Source organism: Pongo pygmaeus, chromosome 3 (assembly GCF_028885625.2).
Source record: "Pongo pygmaeus isolate AG05252 chromosome 3, NHGRI_mPonPyg2-v2.0_pri, whole genome shotgun sequence".
Taxonomy (NCBI): domain Eukaryota; kingdom Metazoa; phylum Chordata; class Mammalia; order Primates; family Hominidae; genus Pongo; species Pongo pygmaeus.
The window spans coordinates 99,383,056-99,408,141 of NC_072376.2; the positions used below are offsets into that span (position 1 = coordinate 99,383,056).

Genomic DNA, 25,086 nt, shown 5'->3' on the forward strand with positions numbered 1-25,086 from the left:
TTTTTTTTTTTGGACAGAGTCTTGCTCTGTCGCCCAGGATGGAGTGCGGTGGTGTGATCTTAGCTCACTGCAAGCTCCATCTCCAAGGTTCACGCTATTCTCCTGCTTCAGCCTTCCGAGTAGCTGGGACTACAGGCACCCGCCACCACGTTCGGCTAATTTTTTTTGTATTTTTAGTAGAGACAGGGTTTCACCGTGTTAACCAGGATGGTCTTGATTTCCTGACCTCGTGATTTGCCCGCCTCGGCCTCCCAAAGTACTGGGATTACAGGCGTGAGCCGTGGCGCCCAGCCTCGAGGTCTTATAGCTAGTTGCAAAGCAGATCTTTTACCAGCATGTCATAAAGACTCTTGAGAGTAGGTTCCCCAGAGTGTACTAGGTTTGGAAGCACTAAATGACCTAAGTGAACGGAATATTTGAAAACATCTTGAGTCACTTTTTATATTCATCTTCTCCCTTTTTTTCTATTTATGTATGTGGTGTGTGTCCATAAAACTTACATATATGTGTATATACTCACACATATATGTGTATATACTCACACATATATGTGTGTATACTCACACGTATGTGTGTATACATATATGTGTATATACTCATATGTGTATATACTCACACATATATGTGTATATACTCATATATGTGTATATACTCACACATATATGTGTATACACACTCTTGAATTGTGAATTGTTTATTTGAGGAAGAAAAGCAGTTTGATACACATTTTTATTTCTGAATAAATTTGGTAAGCAAGAGAGGGAGGACTATGGAAGGGTCACTTAGATGGTAATGTACATTCCTGCCATGGAACATTACAAAATGAAATAAAGTTTGCATCATTCACATAAAATTTAATGTGGATATAGCTGCTGCCATGTGTCAGTGTGCTAGGTATTTTAGCTAGGTGATATAATATATGCTTTTCAGTTGCTCTGGAAGGTAGGAGGGTCTCTGTTTTACACATAGGAGCACAGAGGCTGATAGAGCTTAACTTGTCCAAGGTGGTCATGCAGCTCGCTTGAGCCTGGCTTCTTTCTGCTGTACAGCACTACTCTGTTTTTAAGTAGAGCCAAGTTAGTATCTTCCTTATTTTCTTTCCTTTTTTTTTTTTTGAGGCAGGGCCTTATTCTTTCACACAGGCTGAAGTGCAGTAGTGTGATCACAGCTCACTGTAGCCGCCACCTCCTGGGTTCAAGCTACCCTGTCACCTCAGCCTTTTGAGTAGCTGGGACCACAGACATGTGCCACCTTGCCCAGCCTTTCCCAAATTTTTTTTTTTTAATTCTTTTTTTAGTCAGGGTCTCTGTTACCCAGGCTGCAGTGCAGTGGCACAGATCACAGTTCACTGCAGCTTCCTCCTTCCTGGGCTCAACCAATCTTCCTGCCTCAGCCTCCTCAGTAGCTAGGACTACAGGCATGTGCCACCATGCCCAGCTAATTTTTCTATTTTTTGTAGAGACAAGGTGTCACTGTGTTGCCAGGGCTTATCTTGAACTTAAGCAGTCCTTCTACCTCGGCCTCCCAAAGTGTTGGGATTACAGGCATGAGCCACCATGCTTGGCCCGTGGAGGATTATATTGAAAGATTGATAGCATAACAGAATAAAAGGTGAAAATGCCCTTTTAAATCTCCTGCTCTGGCCTCTTCACCAAATCTCTTCCCTTTCCAGAAAGCTACTATTAACAGTTTGGTATATGCTATTCCAAACTTTGTGTGTATGCATAAACTTAAAGCATTAAACAAACAAAAAATTGGCTCACATTGTGCATTTTATTTAGATCTTGCTTAGATTAACCCATGTGGTTCTTTTTGATGTTTTAAGGCATCTCATTATGATGTATCATAATTAGCCATTTTTTTAATGATATGTATTAGGTTTTTATCAGTTTTCTTACTCTTACAAACGATATTTTATTGCACATAACCTTCTTGTACACATATGACTGTATTTTAAGGAATGATTCCTTAAAGGAGAATTCCTAAATTGAAGCATACACTAAATTCCTTTCTTAGTGGTGGTTTAGAATAATAATTTCCTGACTATAATAGGCCACCATTCGAACCTAACATAACCTAACATTCATAACGTATTGTAGCGTGTATCTGGGCTCTTCATACAGCTGTGGAAATCACACATCACCCTCAACAGCCTTGCTTAGGCTGACTTTGGCCTTTTTTGTGAGACAGAACTGAGATATCAGTCAGTAATCTAATGATGCAGTCTTCCTGCCCCTCTCTCCCTCTGTGGGGAAAGATCAAGCCTCCTAGCAAAGTTAAGGGTTTTAGTTGCACAGATAGGTCCCTGGGTGGGTTCAGGGGCTCAATTCCTCAGGAGCTGTGACCTATCTCACTTTGAACCCCATTTACCTACCCAAGAATCTGTAGTGCTCCTGAGAGGTGAGACCTGGGGTGTTGCTCACTCCTTCAGTCTTCTACTTATCAGTCTGGAGGACCCTTTTTCACTACAGATATCCATGGCTTGCTCCTAACTTTAAGTCTTTGCTCAAATGTTGTGTTCTCTGACCACCCTATGTAGAACTGCAATACCCTACCTTGATTCCTCTCTGCACCCTATACTCCCATTTTGCTTTTCTAACATCTATATATTTTACTGAATGTGTCTTTGCTTACCTTCTGTAGTATGTAAGCTCAATGGTAGCAAGAGTGTTTTCTTCACTGTATTTATTTTTTATGTTTTTTGAGGCAGGGCCTTGCTGTGTTACCCAGGCTGGAGGGCAGTGGTGCATTCTCAGCTCACTGCAACCTACATCATCCCCACCCCCCACCCACCCCCACCTGCATCCCTACTCAAGCAGTCCTCCCACCTCAGCCTCTTGAGTAGAGTAGCTGGGACCACAGGCATGCACCACCACACCTGGCTATTTATTTTTATATTTAGCAGAGACGGGGTCTCGTCATGTTGCCCAGGCTGGTCTTGAATTCCTGAGCTCAAGCATTCAGCCCACCCTGGCCTCCCAAAGTGCTGGGATTACAGGTGCACACCTGGCCCACTGTCTTTATTCTTAGTACCTGGCTTACAGCAGATGCTCAGGATACATTTGTTGGTTCTGTCAGTCAGTGAACAAACAAGTGAACTCAGGACCCCTCTCAGATTGATAGCCATCCAACAGCCCAACCTGTCTCCTTTTCTCCTGTTATCACTCTCCACCAAAGAGCCCTAGGGGTGGGTGTTATTGGGTTGCAAGCAGGTTGAGCATCTTCACTGGGAGGATCATGTGGCGAACTGCCATCAGGGACTCTTCAGATGCCTCTACAGAAGTGTTATGAAGAATAATGCCAACAGGAATACAATAGTGTTTTATTGATCGCTTACTGTGTGCCAGCCCTGCAAGTCAAGAGAGAGAGAAAGTGTGAGCAGCAAAGGCAGGGGTAGAGCGAGGGATGCAGTGAAAGAGAAAAAGGAGAAAGTGAGCGATAGTAAGTGGTGAGGGAAGGGAAGGGAGATGAGTGGGGATTGAGTTGGAGAATTGAGAAAACTTGCCTAGGGGGCCACTATTGCTGGTCAGAAGAGTGACACATGTTTGACCCTGAAAAGTAGATCTCTGCTAGTGTGAGTTTAACTAGAATATTTGCAACATCCATGCTGCAATCTTTGAGAGAGGAGATAGAGTGGCAAATTATGTCTGCTAGTATGGAAACATTGTAGTTAGCAAGTCAGCAATTTAAATTTCATGGAGAGGGAGATAAAAGACCTTATCGGGAGTAAGAATAGAGCTGTGAAGGACTATATTCAGTGTTTCAACGTCAGCCAAAGTTGTAACAGCCTCTTAAACAGAGGCAAGTTAAAATGATTACAAATTTAATGTGTGTTTCCATTTGTATCAAATGGTTTGTCAAGTCTGTACTAAGATAATTTAGTAACATACCTTTCTTTGCCTTAAGGATGTTTGAAAAGTAAAACAAACTATTTAATGCAAGTTAGGATAAGTGTAGTCAATTTATAAATACTCACTAGAGAGGGAAAAGGAAACAGCTGTAGACAGTGTTAACCATAAAGAGAGGTTGTTTCCAGAGTTACCCAAGATAGTACCAAGACTATCTGCCCAGATTGGATAATAGTTTTTTCCCCCAAATTCAGTCTTGTTTTGAAAGAATGCTCAATAGTTGTTTTATTTGGGTTTTTGTTGGTTTTGTTGTTGTTGTTTTGATTAAGTACGTTTAATGAGTGGAAGTAAAATCTTAAGATTGATTGTTACCAGGACCCACTTTTCTTGTTAAGTGTTGCATTCTTATGTGAGAATGACCTGTTGATTTTCTTTCTCTTGCATAGTTGACACTCTTACCTTTTCTTCCTTTTAATTCTAGTGAGGATGCTGACACAACCTGTGACCTTAGGCAAATTACTTAAAACTAAGTCTACATTTCTTGTTTTTTTTTTTTTTTTTTTTTTTTTTTGAGTTTGAGTCTCCATTTTCTTAACTATAAAATGGGGTATTAGTATCTGCCTTGCAACTTTATTGTAATGTATTAATGAAATGCCATTTTTAAAAGGGCTTATTTATATTTAACACAATGCTTGGCACAAAGTAGGCACCAGGGGAATGGTATTTCCTTTTCTCCTCCCCCTCCTCCTTATGGTAAACTTGTGCACATTGTTTTCTTGCTGAAATGGCTTTGAGAAGCAGCCTCACAGTTAAAAGTGCAATTGGCCTTTGATATATACTACATAGTTTGTTCATGCAACTTGGGAATTGGAGAACCATTTTCTAATTCAAATGAGAACTTGGAATTCTGTCTCCAATAAAGCTTCTTACAGGTCATGCGTATCCCTGAATTTACTCACAGGCTAATGTTCACAGGCTGCTGTTTGTTTCTCTTTCAGATGAACAGACTAGCCACTTTGCATTGACTGGAAACAATGGCATTTACGGAAAGAGTCAACAGCAGTGGCAACAGGTAAGCATAGAATCTATGATTCAAAGACATGCTGATATTTAATTTTATAATCTACTTTTCAAAGAATAAGTTTGGTCTTTTTCAATTTTGCAACTTAAGAACTCACGGGTGCAAGAAAATGTTTGAAATTTTCAGTTTTCTCTACATGAGGTCAAACTTGTTGGACTGGCTACATATTTTCTTTTAAATCTAGCAATCGCTGAGTCTGTTAACTCATTTTTTAAAAATGTGGATGTTAATTTAAATGATTAAATCAGCATTCTAATGCTGTGTTCAAGATAACAAGATTGCACTGATTTGGGGAAAGCGTACACATGTTCAGCCTGTGCTTGAAATAAATAAATCCATCTCATCCTGAAAGTTGTGAAGGAGGGAATTCCTTCATATTTATATTTTGCCCTTTTCACATCTCTCCCTCCAACTCTGCACACACAATTTAGTGCCTTCTTGCATATAGTAATTGATCAGTGTTGATTGAGGGGATCATATTAACATTTTGAAGCAGTTTTAAATAATAACTTGACATTCAGAAAGAATTGTTATCACTGATTAGTTTTTATTTAAACTATTAGCTATTCAAAAATATAATAATTTTTTTTTTTTTTTTGAGATGGAGTCTCAGTCTGTTGCCCAGGCTGGAGTGCAGTGGTGTGACCTCAGTTCACTGCAACCTCTACCTCCCAGGTTCAAGCGATTCTGCCTCAGCCTCCCAAGTATCTGGGATTCACCATGTTGACCAGGCTGGTCTCTAACACCTGACCTCAGGTGATCCCCCTGCCTCAGCCTCTCAAAGTGCTGGAATTACAGGCGTGAGCCTCTGCGCCACTCCAAAAACATATTAAATGTTTTTAAATGTTACTACTACCCCTTGTAGTAACATTCTAGCAATTACAGAGTTGTTTTTATTGTTACTTTTATCATAATTTCTATTTATTAATTATTATTATTATTATTATTTTGAGACAGTTTCGCTCTTGTTGTCCAGGCTGGAGTGCAGTGCCATGATCTTGGCTCACTGCAACCTCCGCCTCCTGGGTTCAAGTGATTCCCCTGCCTCAGCCTCCCAAGTAGCTGGGACTATAGGCACATGCCACCACACCTGGCTAATTTTTGGTAGAGATGGGGTTTCACCATGTTGGCAGGCTGGCCCCGAATTCCTGACTTCAGGTGATCCACCTGCCTTGGCCTCCCAAAGTGCTGGGATTACAGGCGTGAGCCACCGTGCCCAGCCATAATTTCTATTTATGCTAGAATTCTTTTCCCCCTTCTTGCTACTGCATTTCACTAGTCTAAAAAATAAAAACATTATAAGAAATGTAGACTCAGACTTATTTAATATTTATAATGCAACAAAATAGATGATGGTGCCTGCAATTGTGGACCATCCCAAATGTTCTCCTACTTCTCCCCCTTTCTGGTTCATTTAGGAAATTACTCAATTCCTGGTCATCATTGTGGGGCTGTTAAACTTGGTTTACTCTCTCCCCTCACCAAAGGGAGGACAGTTAGTTGACCCTGGCTGCTGCAGTTCACATTCTGCTAGAGCCTGGGGGAAAGCTGTTGTCATTTGTCTTTAGGTTTATTCATAATGTTGGGTTACACATACGTTTTACATTTTTATGTAGTTAAATGTCTTGTCCTTTGTGGGTTCTGGCTTGATTGTGCTTAGAAAGGTCTTTCCTCCTCCAAGATTGTGAAAATAATGTCATGTGTTCTTTGCTGGCACTTGTACGATTTCATTTTTGCATTTAAATCAGAACTTGTAAGCTGGTGGACTGTGGGACAGATCTGGTCAACATATGGGTTTTGGTTGGCCCGTCACAGAATTCTGAAAGAAATTATCTGCCAATGTTTTTTACATAACAATCTTCTATCTTCTCATGAAAAATTTAAGATTTAGCAACCCTGGGCTTGCATTGCCATGTAGCAATGCTCAGACAGAATTGAATAGCTTCGGCTCTTTTAAGCGGAACACAGGCTTTCTAATTCAGAACTTCCCAATTGGTATGCCATCAAATGCTTTTCAGGTGTGCCACGATGTTGATTCCCACCCCCCGCATCCCCAGCCTAAAGGTCAGCCAGAGCTCCTATCTAATTTCCTCCTGCAGATATCTGCTTTGTCCGTTTGCCCCAGAGACTTGATGTTAAAAAAAAAAAAAAAAAAAGTTGAGAAAGCACTGACGCTTTTCAGTTCGTTACAGTTCTCTGCACAGCCAGATTCACACATTTAGTTAGCTGCTTGACCCTCTTAACTTGCAACCCATTTTACATCTTTGACTTTTTAGTGTTTTGATCCATATGTAGTTAACTTGAATATATATTGTACATTTCATATTAATAGGAAAAGGTAAAAATGGGGGATGTTAGGGAACCATTTCTTTTTTTCTTTTTCTTTTCTTTCTTTTTTTTTTTTTTTTGAGACGGAGTCTCGCTCTGTCACCAGGCTGGAGTACAGTGGCACGATCTTGGCTCACTACAACCTCCACCTCCAGGTTCAAGCAATTCTCCTGCCTCAGCCTCCTGAGTAGCTGGGACTACAGGCACACCATGCCCAGCTACTTTTTGTATTTTTAGTAGAGACGGGGTTTCACCGTGTTGGCCAGGATGGTCTCGATTTCTTGACCTCATGATCTGCCCGCCTTGGCCTCCCAAAGTGCTTGGATTACAGGCGTGGGCCACCACACCTGGCCAGGAACCATTTTTTTTTTTTTAAAGCAAAAAGCTAGACAATTGTTTCATCATTATTTATTAAATCACCTGTCTTTTCTCCACAGATACGAGTGCTATGTGTAAATTTTATCACAGTCTTGGGTCTGTTGTTGGCCTATCTTTTGCTCCATTGATGTGTCTTTTGGCAACTGTGGCATATTGTTTCACTGTATCTTTATATGTCATAATATTGAGGCAGATTCTTTGTAATTCTCATTTTTAGAATTTTCATAGCTATTCATTCTCATGCTTCTCAGTGTACTCTGAAGTAATTCATCATTTTCTAGAAAATTTATGATTGGCATTTTGATTGGAATCCATTTGAATTCATCAGTTAGAGTTGACTACTGTAGGCTATTAAAACGTCTTCCTATAAGAATGTAGATATCAGACTAGTGAAAATTTAAGGAGCTGAAGAAATTTTAAATTTTAATTGTATGATTTTCATGGAGGTGATTTTTCAAAAAGATTTAGTTATTGACGTTGGTTCCTGTGTTATTTCTGGTAGATGAATCAATTATAGTAGGTAAAAGTATAATCATTGGCATGATTAAAAAGATGTTTTAGCTTAAAACCTAAATGATGGGTTGATAGGTACAGCAAGCCACCATGGCATGTGTATACAACCTGCATGTTCTGCACATGTAGGTAACAAACCTGCGTGTTCTGCACGTGTATCCTAGGACTTAAAGTAAAAAAAAAAAAAAAAAAAAAAAAAGAATTTTTTTGAGATGGAGTCTCACTCTGTCGCCCAGGCTGGAGTGCAGTGGCCTGATCTTGGCCCCTCCGCCTCCCGGGTTCAAGCGTTTCTCCTGCCTCAGCCTCCTGAGTAGCTGGGACTACAGGCACCCACCACCACGCCTGGCTACTTTTTGTATTTTTTTTTTTTTTAGTAGCAATGTGGTTTCACCATATTGTCTAGGCTGGTCTCAAACTCCTGACCTTGTGTTCCCCCACACCCCCACCACCTACCCCCACCTTCGGCCTCCCAAAGTGCTAGGATTACAGGCGTGAGCCATGGCGCCCAGCAAAAAGAAAAAAGATACTTTATATTCTATTACATATTTTTTTTGTTTTGCTAGTTATTAAGTTTGGATGGGTAACTGCCCCTTATAGTAACATTCTAGCAATTACAGAGCTGTTTTTATTATTTGTTAATTTTATCATAATTTCTAGCTCCTCACCTCCTCAATATGCTCCTTTTAATTTTAGTACCTAGTACAAGTGGTAAGTTTGGGGATATCCTTTAAAAAGCTCTATTTTTAATACACACCAGTAGCTCACTTGTTTAAATGTTTAATCATGATAGGTATTTAATCTTTTAGTTGCCCAGAAAAAAACATTAAATTCATGTGGAACTGGTCCAGGACTAGGATATATTTGCAAAGGAAACAGATGTGTATTGAGTACGCAGCTCTAATCATTCAAACTAAATTGAAGTCTGAACGTGAACCCTTACTTTGCTCAGGGCTATCAAAAGTCATAAGCGTGGACAGAATATTAATGTAATGTGCAAAGACAATATTTGTTTTAGTTCTTACAAATAATAAGCTTATTCTGTGACTTCCAGATTTATCAGCACTTGACACTGTTGAATTTGAGCTCATTTATATTTCTTCACCTTCCTTCCCTCCCCCTTTTTAATAGTTCTTTCTAAAAATTGTTATTGGAGTCTAACAGACTGAAAAAGGCAGACATTATTAGTACAGTTTAGTGCATTTTCTTTTCTTTTTTCTTTTTTTTTGAGACGGAGTTTTGCTCTTGTCACCCAGGCTGGAATGCAATGGCGCGATCTTGGCTCGCTGGAACCTCCACCTCCTGGGTTCAAGCAATTCTCCTGCTTCAGCCTCCCGAGTAGCTGGTGCACCACCACGCCCAGCTAATTTTTGTACGTTTTTAGTAGAGACAGGGTTTCACCATGTTGGCCAGGCTGGGCTCGAACTCCTGACCTTAGGTGATCTACCTGCCTCGGCCTCTCAAAGTGCTGGGATTACAGGCGTGAGCCACCGCACCCAGCCTAGTTTAGTGCATTTTCATAAAGTGAACACACTTGTGTAACAGATCAAGACCAGCTGTCTAGAACTCCTCTCCTTTCCCCTTTCAGCTACTACCTCCCTTAAAAGTCATCACTGTTTGGACTTCTAACACCCTGCATTTGTTTTGTCTGCTTTTCAATTTGATTTAAATATAATCATATAGTATATACTCCTTTATAAAGTTTCCATTCATTTTGATGTTTGTATTGACCTTCAAACACTGTGAGGTTTAGGGGTAAAAAATCTACATAACTTTTGGCTCCCTAAAAGCTTAACTACTAATTAGCCTACAGTTGACTGGAAGCCTTATGAATAACATAAACAGCTGATTAACACATATTTTGATATGTATTAAGTACTGTATTCTTACAATAAAGTAAGCTGGAGAAAATAAAATGTTATTAAAATCATGGCTAGGCATGGTGGCTCATGCCTGTAATCCCAGCACATTGAGAGGCTGAGGTGGGCAGACTGCTTGAGTCCAGGAATTCATTCGAGACCAGCCTGGGCAACGTGGTTAAACCCTGTCTCTACAAAAAATACAAAAATTAGCCACCTGTAGTCCCAGCTACTGACTGGGGTCCGGGTGGGGTAAAGGCCTGAGGTGGGAGGATTGCTTGAGCCCGGAGGTCAAGGCTGTGGTGAGCCAAGATTGCACCACTGCGCTCCAGCCTGGGTGACAGAGCAAGACTCTGTCTCAAAAAAATCTTAAGATAAAATGTATTTACTGTTCATTAAGTGGAAGTGGATCGTCATAAAGGTCTTCATTCTCATCCTCTTCATGCTGAGTGAAAAAGGAAAGTCTTAATGTCTCTGAAGCAGAAGAAAATCCACATGTCAATGGACTTGTGCAGTTCAAGCCCATGCTGTATTTTTATTTCTTCTGTTCGATATATTTAAATATCTTTATCATATATTTTATATTAGTATGTTACTTATGTAATCACTTTACCTTTTACATTCTTTTCCCATCAACTTCTCATGGTCTAAGATGATAATGTAATTATCCTTACTCTTTGTTCCACCTCCTGACTGTCATCTACCCTCCAGCTATTCTTTCTGCTTTTGGTTTTAAATTATCCAGATTTCCAGATTAATAGCATATTTTACTTTATGATTATTTGTGCCCTTGCAAGCTTTGTCTTTAAAATGACAATAAAAGTGGAAAAACCAATAAGCATTATTTACATTATTTTGATTGAGAAGGAAAATCGTGTCTAGAATTTTATTTCTCCTCCAACGTCAACTTAAATACCACTTGAACAGAAGGTTCATATTGATTAGGACTAATGAACTATCATTAACTGAATAAACGTCAAATTAATGTCAAATTTTAAATTGCTTCATCTTTGAATAGTGCTTTTGCTTTGCTTGGACTTTCTAATTTCTTTTTCCTTATTGAAAGAGAGAATGTGCCTTTTTGCCATTTCACTAACATGTTCCCCTTCTTACTCTTTGTATCAACTGCTTGAAATGTCTCATTTTCTCCTTGGAATCTTGAAACTAAAATTAATTTTTACAAAGTGCGTGCTAAGTTACATTCTTCTGAAATTGGGCCCAGGTAACTGAAGCCAGAGAGTAAAGTTGGGATATATTCTGGGAAATTTTTTACTTGAGGACAGGGGAAAACATGTTAAGATAAACCATAAGAATGAAGTAAATGTCATTTCAGGCTATACCACCAAATTGGAGGGACATGATTTTACTGTCTTCTGCCATTCAGAGTGGGTACTGAAGTGTTTTAGGAGATTTGCTGAGATGCTTTTCAGTTTTTGGGAAGATTTGAGGGATTGGATTTTGAGAACCTTGAATCATATAGGATGCAATACTGTAGCCCCTGGAAGCTCTCCTTTTCGAGTTTGAAATGATGTTTAACTCTCCTAATTGAGAAGAATTCTCAATTATTGAGGAAGCTACAAGGTGTTCAACAGATTAACACCTATTATATGGACAGATCTTCTTTGTGCAAGTAAATCAAGAACCAAACTTCTAGATGCTTACTAGAGAGTTTAATGGCTGTAGGCCATGTTTTCCTGGAATAGTGATTGGCCTGGGCATTGTAAACAGTGCACACCTGGAATTGTGAAATGGGGAAATAAGGTTTCCTACATTTTCAAGTGAACTAGTTTCTGGCCTGATTTACAAGTGCAATAATATTTCTTATACAAAACACCTTGTTTTCCTTCATTTTAGAAAATGATTGCTAATTGATAAGTATGTGTCATTGTCATATATAGTTTAAGATGAGTCACTCAGTTTGATGGGTTTAGAAGAGTTTAGATTCAGACTTACCTGAGAACTGAGGAAATATTTTTTTGGAATTAGTTATTTCGCAAAAGGAAAGCTAAATTTTGCATATAAGAAGACACTGCTACATAGTATTTACTCTTCTACAAGTGGCATAGTCGTCTTAGAAAACAACAGAAGTAACTTTATTGAGGTGTAATTTACATGCTATTTTAAGTATACAGTTTAATTTTTAGTAACTTTAGTGAGTTGTGCAACCATTACTACAATCCAGCTTTAGAACATTTTCATCTAGATGGAACTACCTGTTTACAGTTAATCCCATTTTCATTCCCAGCCCCAGGTAACTATTAATCCTCAATAATTTTGCCTGTTCTGGACATTTTATGTAAGTGCAGTCATACAATGTGTTAGTTTTTGTGACTGACTTCTTAGGATAAAGTTTTCAAGATTCATCCATATTACAGCATGTATCAGTTTTTCAGTCGTTTTTATTGCTAAATAATATTCCATTGCATAGATGTGCCATCTTTGTACAAATATTCATTAGTTAATGGACATTTAGGTAGTATCCACTTTTTTGTTTTTATGAACAGTGTTCCCCATATGTTTTTATTTCTTTGGGGCAGATGTTTAGGAGAGGAATTGCTTGCCTCTAAGGTAGGTTTCTGTTTGGAGTCATCTTTATTCTAAGCTCACAAGCCATTGTGCCCAGGGGTCAGTTTTGTTTATTTGCATGTATTTTTTCTCTGTCTTTAGCCCTGAACTCCCTGCTAAGGCTGAGAGTTGGAGGAGAATGAATTAATATTAATAATTATTTTGTGCCTTCAATATAGTGGACACTAGTCCAGGCATTTGGCATTATATCATTTTAGGTGCTAAACTTGGTCCAGGTGGTAGATAAGATGAACACTGAGTTGAATTGCTGGGGATAACATTGTCTTAGTAGGGATACTAATTTTATACTGTCTTGATGTGGGAAAGAACCATTTTTCTTTCTGGAGGCCTTCCATTATAACAGTACTTTTCTTCTGAAGCCATAGTAGTCAGCCTACTTTAGGAAGAAGGGAATTTCAGTTCCAGTTTCTCCTGTTTTGCAGAAGCTGGGGAACCATTATTTCAAAATCTGAGTCATGTTTTCTATGCTCTGTAAGGTATTCGTATCAGTAGCCTAATTTTACTGGAGAAAGCAAAAGCCTGGAGAGATCTTCATAGCTGAGTATGTGAATCAGACTGTGGGGAATGCTGGGGCAACTAGTTCATTTTTGGTTGGAAATTTTTTTTTTCTTTTTTCTTGAGATGGACTCTCACTCTGTCGCCCAGGCTGGAGTGCAGTGTTACGATCTCTGCTCACTGCAACCTCTGCCTCTTGGGTTCAAGCAATTTTCCTGTCCCAGCCTCTCAAGTATCTGGGACTACAGGTGCATGCCACCACACCTGGCTAATTTTTTATTTTTAGTAGAGACAGGGTTTCACCATGTTGGCCAGGCTGGTCTCAAACTCCTGACCTCAGGCGATCCTCCCGCCTCAGCCTCCCAAAGTGCTGGGATTACAGGCGTGAGCCACCATGCCCAGCCCTGAGCCACTGCTCCTAGCCAGATTTTGCCATACTTAAAAAAACGAACAAACAACTATCCTTTTTACTCTTTTTCTTTGCTGAACTATTTTAAAGCAAATTCCATTTCACTTCTTCATACTTCATATGCATCTCTAAAAATATATGGACATTTCCCTACATAAATACATACCAGTCTCACACCTAATAAAATTAACATCTTAGATTCATCTAATACCTAGTCTATCTCCGAACTCTCTTCTTTTTCTTTTTTTTTTCCTTTTTTTTTGAGACAGAGTTTCATTCTTGTTGCCCAAGCTGGAGTGCAGTGGTGCAATCTAGGCTCACTGCAACTTCCACCTCTTGGGTTCAAGCGATTCTTCTGCCTCAGCCTCCTGAGTAGTTGAGATTACAGGTGCACATCACCATGCCTGGCTAATTTTTTGTATTTTTAGTAGAAACGGGGTTTCACCATGTTAGCCAGGCTGGTCTCAAACTCCTGACCTCAAGTGATCTGCCCACCTCAGCCTCCCAAAGTGCTGGGATTACAGGCGTGAGTCACCGTGCCCGGCCCCAAACTTTCTAGATTGTTTTAAGATGTCTTTTAAAACTGTTTTTAGCCGGGTGCGGTGGCTCATGCCTGTAATTCCAGCATTTTGGGAGGCCACGGTGGGTAAATCACCTGAGGGTCAGGAATTCCAGACCAGCCTGACCTACATGGTGAAACCTCATCTCTACTGAAAATAAAAAATTAGCCGGGTGTGGTGGCACGTGCCTGTAGTCCCAGCTACTCGGGAGGCTGAGGCAGGAGAATCACTTGAACCCAGGAGGCAGAGGTTGCAGTGAGCCGAGATTGTGCCACTGCACTCCAGCCTGGGAGACAGAGTAAGACTCTGTCTCAAAAAAAAAATAAAATAAAATAAATAATAAATAATAAAATTGTCTTCATCTTGATTCAAGGAAACCAAAGTTCACATATTGCATTAGGTTTTGTTTCTTGAGTCTTAATCTAGAGCAGCATTTACTCTATTTACTTGTGGGGTGGGAGCATTTACTAGCTAAGGAAACAGTTGAATGTATGTCCTACTTCTTGGATTTGTTTGTTTCCTATTAATGTGTTTAACTTGTTTCAATATAGCAGTAGTTCTCAACGGAGGACAATTTTGTCTCCCTCTCTTCCAGGGGACATTTGACAATGTCTAGAGAGATTTTTAGTCATCACAATCTAGTGAGTAGAGGCCAGGTATGCTATTAAACATCTACAATGCACAGAACAGCCCCCACCACAAATAATTTCCTGGTTTCTAATGTCAATAGTGCTGAGATTGAGAAACTGTCAACCTATCCCATGTATTTCCTGAAGAATGGAAATTAGCACTGAAAGCTTGGTTAGAGTCAAGATAACTCTTTTTGCTTAGAATAGTTAAATTGCCCAGGAGTGCCGGTATTCTGTTTTGATCTGGGTGTTGGTTACAAGAGTATACCATTTTGTGAAAATTTATATGTGAGCTCTACACTTTAAAAAATGTGTGTTATTTTTAATTTTAAAAGTTTACATTAAAAAAAGAAACCTCTTTATTGTATTGGGTCCCTTCCTCTTTTTGTCTGCTACTTCACACTTCTTAAATAGTTGAATAAATCTTTAAAGCCTCATTCCCTTTTAAAGGTCCTTAATACTCATTTTTTTTTTTTTTTTTCCAATGTGAGAGACTGGTAGAGATGGGGGGAAAAATGGGTGCCTTTTGGACTCGTTGTTGGGATGGTTGAGTGTCTGTTAGGGAAGTCAGAGTGCTGGTACTTTTCCTTGCTCTGCAGAAAATTGCAGAGTTGCCCTAAGGGAGGGACACCTAAACGATAAGTAATGTTAGGCCACTTGGGTTTTCTGTAAAAGCTTAAAGGAGAAAGTCATTCCAGATGGGATGGTTTGAAAGCAGAGGTTGGCTTTCATGAGCTGTGGAATTTGGGAAAGGGGCATTCTGGGCCAAAAGAACCAGGGAAGGTAAGGAATGCATTAGGGGTGTGCTGGGAACCTTTTCTTGAGCGATGTCTTAAAGCTAGCTTCTCTCCTCTGTCTCTGATAAATAATTGGAAGGAAAGGCAATGAATTTTTTTCTGACAGTTGGTTCTAACTGGGGGCCAGGGCCTCGTTTGCAAATGAAAGGACTGCTGTTGGAGTAGTTGAAATCACAATGGGCCCTGACTCTTTTCACATCAAAGTGTAAAAGAATCTCCAGGGGTGATAAATGGGGGCTGCTGGACTCATTACTTGTAAACAAAGCTGAGCGATGACCTCTACATTTTTTTTAATTAAAGGAAAACAGGGTTTCCTAGTGGTGAGCATGGGGCTGCTCTTCGTTTGAATTTTGACTGTTCACACTGGAAAAGATCTTTTTTAAGGTTACAAGGGAGCTGCCACTGTTACCCGAGATTTACCCCGAATCTCAAACACTACTGGAAAAATGCTGTGCCTAGGACAGCCCAGCAGGTATCCTGTGTGTGTTGAGAATTGAAGTGCAGTGGGTTCCGCTGCATTGTTACAGTAAAGTGGAACAGGGCAGAATTTCTGAGTGCTGCTCCTCTCAGGAGACTGAGGGCTCCATTACTCCTTTTCCCACCCAACATCAGGAGGAAAACTCCTTTATTCCTGTGCAGTGTAGAAAAAGGTCCGTTTTTAAGTAAATTCTTAGCTCTTTGTAAAAGAAGTCCAAAGGCAGTGGTTTTAGAGTTTAAAGATAGTATTTCTTTATATTTGTGTAGTTACAAGGCTTTGAATATGATCAAAACCTTTAACCAAAACTAAAGTATGTGCATACTTTATGGTGTTGAAAGCAATGCTACTAAAAATAGTACAACATTTTATGGGATTAAGATTGCAAATTGCTGCCTAAATTCAGCCTGCAGTTAAGGCCCACCTTCAGTAAACTCTCATTGTGTAGTCAGCTCCCCACCAAAGCTTATCTCTTGCTGTTTTTCCACTTGGCTCTTCTGTTGCAGTCAGTCCAAGCCCTAACCAGATTTTAAACAACTGGAGGTCAGAGACTGCGCTTTGTAACCTGAGTGGAACTGGTAAGGCACTGGGCACCCAAGAATTCTAATGTACTTACTGACTTTCCACATGTTTAGTAACCACCTTCTGAGCCTATCTTCCAAGCAAATTGTAAGACTTGAGAAAGGAGCAGAGGTCACAGCTGGCAAGGAGCACAGCATCCCTGGATGGTTGACAGAGAGAAGCTATCCTCCAGATGAAATGTTTCCAACTACAGATAAGAGCATTGAAGGCCTTCCATTCCCCTTTGATATCAAAATGGTGAGAATGTGGGAGACACCACCAGTTAAGCCTGCCTTCATGAGTACAGATACCCACGAAAATATTTAATAAGCGCAGTGACCAGATGAGACCTGTGCTAAGTATTTGATAGGCATGCTTTCAATCTCGTAACTCCCTAGGAGGTTATGTTTTACAGATGAAAAAGGGAAAAGAAAGATACTCATCAGTGGCTAGCTTCCTTCCATCACCGGACCCTCAAGTCCCTGTTCCCTTTTTGTCTTTGTAGAAGCTGGTGGCAGGGATATACTTTCTGAGCTCTGGTTTAAAACTCTGAGTTTTGGGCCACAGATCCCCTCTAGCTGACTCTTCTTTTTTGACATGAATGAGATAAAAAGTTGTTCCTTGGAGATAGTTTCAGCATGGCTACAGTAGTCAGAGAAACGTGCATCTTTTCCAGTGAAGGAACAAAGCTGATTTCTTTGCACTGGGGCATAGTGGGGGTGTGGGAAGGGGATGCTGGGTAATGGGATAGGGGTCACTAGTGAGCCATATGGCAGGAAAAAGATGATTAGTTACCAAAAAAAAAAAAAAAAAAAAATTAAGGAATGGAGGTGGTTCCCATCCTAAATTAGAATCTCCCCAGTTTGTCTCTCAGAGCCCTTTTCATCACCGTGGTGAGATGATGTGTGCTCTCTCAGAGCACTTTGTGGTCTGTTACAGCATTGCACAGATGTCAGGTGGCTGCCCTGTTAATAAATCAACCTCTCAACGGTTAGAAGTTGTAGCAGTTCTCGTTTTAGATTATCTTTCAACATCCGGCAGAGGCTTACTGTCCCCCACAGAGCACTTGGTAAACGAGATATGAAATTGTCCTTTAATTTAAGAATGGAGGCTTAATTTTCCAGTAGGACAGAGTATTCAATAAATGAGAGCGGAGACTATATTTTATTTGTCTAAAATATATATTTTTAAAAATGTGTTCCTCAATAGCTTGTAAAGGACAAAGCCAGGGAGTTGAGAGCAAAGGGTATGCACGAGGTGAGATAGGAGGCTATTTGGAAAAGTTATTGTTTCATTGTTTTTTTTTTTTTTTTTCTGTCTCATGTCCTCAACCTGGAGTAGTGACTCTGGTGAGTAGAACACTTCTTACAGGCTCACTGGGACCCTGCCACTAAATTTTCACCTGGAGAGGCAGCCTAATTAAGAGAGAGTTTGCTTTGAAATCAGTTAGATCTGGGTTTGAATTGTATCCCCATGAGACAGGTAATGCTGGGCAATTTTCTTAACCTCTCCAAACTCTAGTTCTCTCATTTGTAAAATAAGGATAATAATGAGGACTAAATATAAGCATTTATTTAAAGCCCATGGAGTGCTTGGTACTCAATAGACATTTAATAAATTTTAATTTTCTTCCCTTTCTGTTGACTTGCCTTTGATAATTTCAGCATTTAGGGTGTGGAGAATTTGAACCTCATGATGTTCATAGAACACCTGAGGTTTAAAAGTTTGGGTTCCATTGGGCAATATAGGGAAAGCAGCCTTCCCATGCTCTCAGACCCAACTCTGAAGCATTGTCTGGGACCAGTGCTTGGCACTGTATGTGAACTGTGTAATCACGTGTTCCTGCCAACTGTGGGTTCAAGTGATGATGTGTCTGATTTTTGTTACTCTGGAACTTAAATTATTAAGAGTTTGGGTAATTTGAAATGGTAGGTGACACTATGAATTAATTTCTCAATAAAATTTTCATTTCATATTTCCTACTAAAATAATACTTTAAGATACAGTTTAGGATACACATGAAGATAAGTATAGGCCAGGCACAGTGGCTTATGCCTGTAAAACTCAGCACTTTGAGAGGCTGAGGTGGGTGGATCACTTGAGGCCAGGAGTTCGAGACCAGCCTGGGCAATATGGTGAAACATCATCTCTTCAGGAAATACAAAAATTAGCCAGGTGTGCTGGCATGCACCTGTAATCACAGCTACTTGAGAGGCTGAGGCACGAGAATTGCTCGACCTGGGAGGCGGAGGTTACAGTGAGCTGAGATCGCACTAGTGTACTCCAGCCTGGGTGACAGAGTGAGACTCTGTCTCAAAAAAAAAAAAAGCATAGATAACTATGTGTAAAGAAACTATGTGTAATAATACTTTTTACCCTTTTCGGTTAAGTAAATAGAAATCATATATTTCCTTCAGGTTAGTTTGATTTTGAATGGAAGTTCTCGAGAGCCTTTGATGTCAAAAGTGTCAACTAGGAACTAGGGAGAGGGGATGGGAAGAAAAACTGGTACCATGGGGGAGGGAAGGAACTGGGATGGAGGTAGATTAGTCCACAGGGAGTTCACATTAGAGCTTGCGTTCAGGTTACTATGTGCAGGTTACTGTGTGCATCTACTCTTTTTTATCTAATGCTTTAAACTTTTTAAAAAGCTTATTCCTAGTCCAGTATTGCATTTTAACCTTATAAAGATCTTATAGGGTAGGTCAGGCAGATAGTTCCATTTGAAGTTTAAAGGGGTTAAGTGGTTTGCCAGTGTTCTCAGGGTTAATACTGAAACTGTTTTCTCAACCTGGAATGAGTTTTCTCTCCCTTTCCCAGCTCCTCAGTCTATTGATATTTTAGTCATCCTTTAAGGTTCAGCTGAAATACCACCTTTTCTTCTTCTTCTTCTTTTTTTTTTTTTGAGACAGTGTATCATTCTTTTGTGATACACTCAGGCTGGAGTGCAGCGTTGCACAATCACGGTTCACTACAGCCTCAATCTCCTGGGCTCAAGTGATCTTCCCACCTTGGCCTCCCAAATGCTATGATTACAGGTGTGAGCCACCATGACTAGACTGGTTTTTTTTTTTTTAAAATATAATTTTTTTGTAGACCTGGGATCTCACCATGTTGCCCAAGCTGGTTCTGAACTCCTGGCCTCAAGCAGTCCTCCTGCCTCGGCCACCCAAAGTGCTGGGATTACAGGCATGAACCACCATGCCTGGGTTGTTCTTTTTTTTTTTTTTTTTTTTTTTGAGATGGAGTCTCGCCCCGTCACCAGGCTAGAGTGCAATGGTATGATCTTAGCTCACTGCAATCTCTGCCTCCTGGGTTCAAGCCATTCTCCTGCCTCAGTCTCCCCAGTAGCTGGGATTGCAGGTGTGCACCACCACACCCAGCTAATTTTTTTTATTTTTAGTAGAGATGGGGTTTCACCATGTTGGCCAGGATGGTCTCAATCTCCTGATCTTGTGATCCGCCTGCCTTGGCCTCCCAAAGTGCTGGGATTATAGGTGTGAGCCTCCGCACCCAGTTGCCTGGGTTGTTCTATACATCTTTTTTTTTTTTTTTTTGAGATGGAGTTTCACTCTTGTTGCCCAGGCTGGAGTGCAATGGTGCAACTTCTGCTCACCGCAACCTCCGTCTCCTGGGTTCAAGCAATTTCTCCTGCCTCAGCTCCCGAATAGGTGGGATTACAGGCATGCGCCACTATGCCCGGCTAATTTTGTATTTTTAGTAGAGACAGGGTTTCTCCATGTTGGTCAGGCTGGTCTCAAACTCCCGACCTCAGGTGATCCACCTGCCTCGGCCTCCCAAAGTGCTGGGATTACAGGCCTGAGCCACTGCGCCCAGCTGTTCTATACATCCTTATCGTTATTCCTCTATCGTAGCTTAATATTTTTAAATATTAAATTTCTGTTCGCATTATTGTATGGTTTCTTTCTCCTGATTAGACACAGACTAATAAAACATTTAGTAATTATTTTCCTCCATCTCATATATCCGTCTGAGTTGTAAACATCTTTTATACCAAAGACCTATTTAATCCTTCAGCACTATATCTGTGTTTTGCAAATAACCAGCAATTAATGAGTGATTTGAGTTTGCTGCTATTGGAGTTATTGGTGCTGTCATAGAGAGATGGAGGAGTGCTGATGTGGAGGGTGGTTATAATGGGTATTTATTTGACCTTTCTTAGAAAAACAACGCAAAGTTCTTACTCCGTTACTAATGGGTTAACTTAGTGTTGCTGTGAAAGTCTGTAACTGTTAAGACAATTACCCATTGTTGACTCAACTGTTGAAAACTACATTTTAAGGCATCTATATAAAGTATTCAGAATTATGTAAACAGTGATTTACTGCTACCTATTTGTCTTCATTGACCTTTTAAAAACAAATTGCTTGAAAGTACAGGCAAGCCTTAGAGCCAATGGTGCCTACAAGTTACCTGTATTTCACTTTTTGGCTAATTTGTCAATGTTTTCTCGCAGCAGTGTTTTTGTCTGTTTTAACCAGCATGTTTGGTTTGGATTAATGTTCAGTTTCTACACACACTTGCTAAGCCTTTTCTCTTATCCACCTATTAGCAAAAGGGAAGTGAAGGGTATAGCCCGATGAGGGAATTCCCCCTCTTCATTTTGCATTCTAAGTCTATATCTAGGAAAGCATTGTAGCCAAAAAACCCAGGAGCATTGTCTGTATTTTGAAGATATTTGCTCCAAGACGGCTCACAGAAAAAAAAAATTGATAGTATCATTATTAGGCTAATGGGCATTTTTGACTCCTTAAGAGTTACTTGGCTCAGTAAGTCTGCTGGTTGAGGCTTTGGATTTGCTGATTGCAGCCCATGGGTATTCATTTGCATACGCCTTTTCCTTCTCCCAAGGCCTTTCTCCCCCATCAGTGCTTGTCATTGCTCAATTCATTGCACCCCTGTCCCTCACACCCACTCACAGGACCTTCTCATACTAATGCCTTCTCACACTTCAGCAAGGTTTCTCCTTAATGAAGACAAGATGCATTAAACTTCCCAATTCAGAAAATTGGAGAGTAATGATATGTATGAAATAAAGTATTTTTAGTTTCTTTTTAAGAGAACTCAGAGCTGACATCCATTGATTCAGGGACTGAATGTGGTTTTTGGTGTGCTGTATTCTCCCCTCTTCCCCAGGGTGGTAGTTTCTTTTTTTTTTTTTTTTTAAGTTCTGGGATACATGCAAGGTGGTAGTTTCTACAGTGAAATAGTGACTTGATAATCTGAGAAATGTGCATCTTACACACCCACACACATACCCACACCCTAAATGGAGGTACTACAGTATATTTTGCACTTCACTAAATGCTCAGCACCTATATATATTGAATTTTGTGTGTGGTATAGTCAATCCTCCTTCTTCTCTGATTTCTGAGACACATCCTGGCTCGTGTGCCTTGCGATTCTGAGGCCCTCTCAATTTCTCACCAAACTTCCTTTTATCTTGCTTGATAAAAGTTGGCATTCCTCAAATCTCTATCTCTGACTTGCTTTCTTTTTATACTATGGATTTTCTCTGTATAATCTTTCATAGTGGCTTCACCATCCCCCAATGGGTGATTCCAACATCTGCATTTTCAAACCAGGAAAGCACTGTAGCTCCCCCAAAAGCAGAAATATTGTGTATATTTTGAAGATATCTGCTCCAAGATGGCTCACAGGAAAAAAAAAAAAAATCATAGTGTTACTAGGCTAATGGGCATTTTTGACTCCTTAAGAGTTACTTGGCTCAGACAGTCTGCTGGTTGAGCCTTTAGGATTTGTTGATTGTAGCGCATGGGCATCTTCCTCTACTTCTCCAGAGGTAAGCCATTATCCCCCATTCTAATTTAATCATTCCTCCTCTTCTGTTCCATAATAATTAGGAGAGACTTCCTTATACGGGGACGTTTCCCCATACATTCCTTTTGCTTCTCTAGTTAAAAACTTCCAGGGCACCATATCGCCTACACTTTAGAGTTCGATTCCCTTAGTGTGGCATTCAAGCCTTTTATCCCCTGGGCCTCAGCTTGTTTTTCAAGTCTCATCTCCCATCACTACTGTCCTTCTACCAACCTTGGTGCCTTGCTTTATAGAAGATCTCTCAATTCTATATACAGGCTTTTGTCATTCAAGTACTGTGCCTTGGCATATACTATTCCTTCCTCCCATCCCTGCTTCATCAGTCCATCCCTTCGTCTGTCAGTGCTATCAGGGAAATACAGGGTTTTACAGGAACATGTAGGAGTAGTACCTCAGCATAGATTTGAGGACTAATCAGAGAAGACTTCTTGGAAGAGGAAGTTAGGCAGAACATTGATGTATGTTTAGAGTTGAAAAAATTGGGTGGAGGAATGGATAAAAGAGAGATGTGTGTTCCAGATAAAGGAACTATACAAGACTTGGGCAAAAAGAAAAAACAAAACAGAAGCAAACCGTAGGGCCCTTTTGAGGAACTGAATGAGGTTCACTGTAGCTGAAGCAGAGACCACCAGGTCAGGAAGTGATCTGGTGAGCCATGCTAAGAAATTTGACCGTATATTTAGGGTAATGGGAAGCCATCAAACTATTTTAAATATGTTAGTGGTTTAATATGATTTTAAAAGGTCACTTGTCAAATGGAGAACGGAGTTTAGTGAGACGTGGGCAGGAGCAGAAGCAAAGCAACCCATTGTGGGGATATGAAGTAAGTAGTGCATAGGAGAGCTGGAGAGAATCCAGTGGCTCTGGATGATTTTTTTTTGTAAACAATGAGAAAAGATAGGTAGGTTGGATGCATGAAACAGAAGACTCAAGAACAATTCTTAATCATTGGTTTTGTCACTGGGAGATGCTGAAAGATGGGAAAGACTGAGAGTGGTACAAGTTCCTTTTTGAGTAGTCCAGGTTTGAAATGCCTGTGAAAATCCTGGCAAGTGGAGATGTTAAGTGGGCAATTGGTTCTTTAAGTCTAGAGTTCATTGGGGAAGGTCTGGGCTTAAGACACAATTTATTCAGTAGAAAATGAATCACAATTGTGCATGAGATTTCCCAACAGATGAGAGTGCTCAGGAACTTGAACTACGTAGCAACTTAGTGGGAACTAAGTAGCAGAGAAGGCTTAATAAGGAGGTTGAGATGGATTTGATAAAGAAGCTGACAAAACCCAGGAGAGTACTCTCTTGGCCAAGAGAAGAGCAGGTGGGGAGGAGAGGTTCAGAACCTCAAATGCTGTTAAACTATGGATTCAGTCACCTCTTCCGTGAAACCTCCTCTCTCACCCTCAGGCAGTAATGGTCTCCCATTTCTCAAAGATACAACCTTTTATTATGGCATTTAAACTGTTTTTGTTTTTATCTTCCTCACAAGATTCTGTCACTGGACAGCTGATTATGAGCTAGCAGATACAGTAGAAATTCAATCAATTAATACATTAAATAATTTATAGAAGAATGATTATTGGCCTCTGCCACCAAGAAATGGTTATGTCTTCTTAGTGATTTGCCTGCTTTTTGTCTCCCTGGATTTAGGATGTATTTTTGAAAATACATTGACATTCCTTCATAGATGTTTGTACAGTTTTCAGTACTCACAATGGCAGAAGTATGATATTTCGACTGTGCCCTATTCTTATGCTGGGCAAAGACCTCAAGAACAAAACTCCTGTCCTGACCCCTTACATAGGGGTCTTACAGAGGGAGTATGGGAAATAGCAACTCTTGTAAAAATAAGCTGGTCAGTGGGTGGTAGGTAAGCTGAAGGAAAAGATTTATGAGCAACATCCTGTTCTGGGATCACTGCTGGGGATGAAAAAGGGGGAGAAACTGCTATATAAATCACGAAGGCAGCTCAGGAAATAAAGTCTGCCATTGGAGGGTCTCAGGGGGACCCTTTATGGATATCTTTTGCATAACACATGGGTGAAGGAGAGTCAACAGGTGCCACTTTTCTTAGCCCATGTGGGGGGCTGGTGCTGGGTTGGGATAATTCATCTTTCATAAGGGAAAAAAGGAGCAGAAGATGACAGAGTGAGATGGCACAGTGGGCCCCAGAGTCATCTCTAGTTTTGTAATTGCTTGCTGGATTGTGAAGAAAAAAGGAGAGAGAAGGGGCCATTTTGTAGGAGCAGAAGATTGTGCTCATTGGTCTTAGGTCTCACGTGGTAGCCTCTCCACAGAGCGCCTCCTTGTTCCTTCAGGAATCTGCATCAGCTTCTGCTCAGTTCAGGATGTGTAGGTGACATCCTGTCTTGACCAGAGGGTGCATTTGGCTTGAGATTTTTTTTCTTTTCAAATGAAAGACAGTTGAGTCCGAGCGTGGTGGCTCACACCTGTAATCCCAGCACTTTGGGAGGCTGAGGCAGGAGGATCATGAGGTCAGGAGATCAAGACCCATCCTGGCTAACATGGTGAAACCTCATCTCTACTAAAAACACAAAAAATTAGCTGGGCGTGGTGGCACGTGCCTGTAGTCCCAGCTACTTGGGAGGCTGAGGCAGGAGAATTGCTTGAACCCAGGAGGCAGAGGTTGCAGTGAGCTGAGATTGTGCCACTGCACTCCAGCCTGGGCAACAGAGCGGGCTTCTGTCTCAA

The 25,086-nt window shown here is 40.4% G+C and overlaps 1 protein-coding gene across 10 annotated transcripts in view; it reads left to right on the top strand.

Annotated features, from left to right (window-relative positions):
* Positions 1 to 25,086, top strand: part of AFF1 (ALF transcription elongation factor 1) — a 203,428-nt gene that overhangs the window by 8,612 nt on the left and 169,730 nt on the right. For all 10 annotated transcript variants that reach the window (XM_063663862.1, XM_054486036.2, XM_063663865.1 and 7 more), the window contains exon 2: positions 4,847 to 4,920. In XM_063663862.1, the coding sequence (XP_063519932.1) occupies positions 4,883 to 4,920 (38 nt within the window). In that variant the 5' untranslated portion in view covers positions 4,847 to 4,882. The remainder of the gene's footprint in view (positions 1 to 4,846; positions 4,921 to 25,086) is intronic.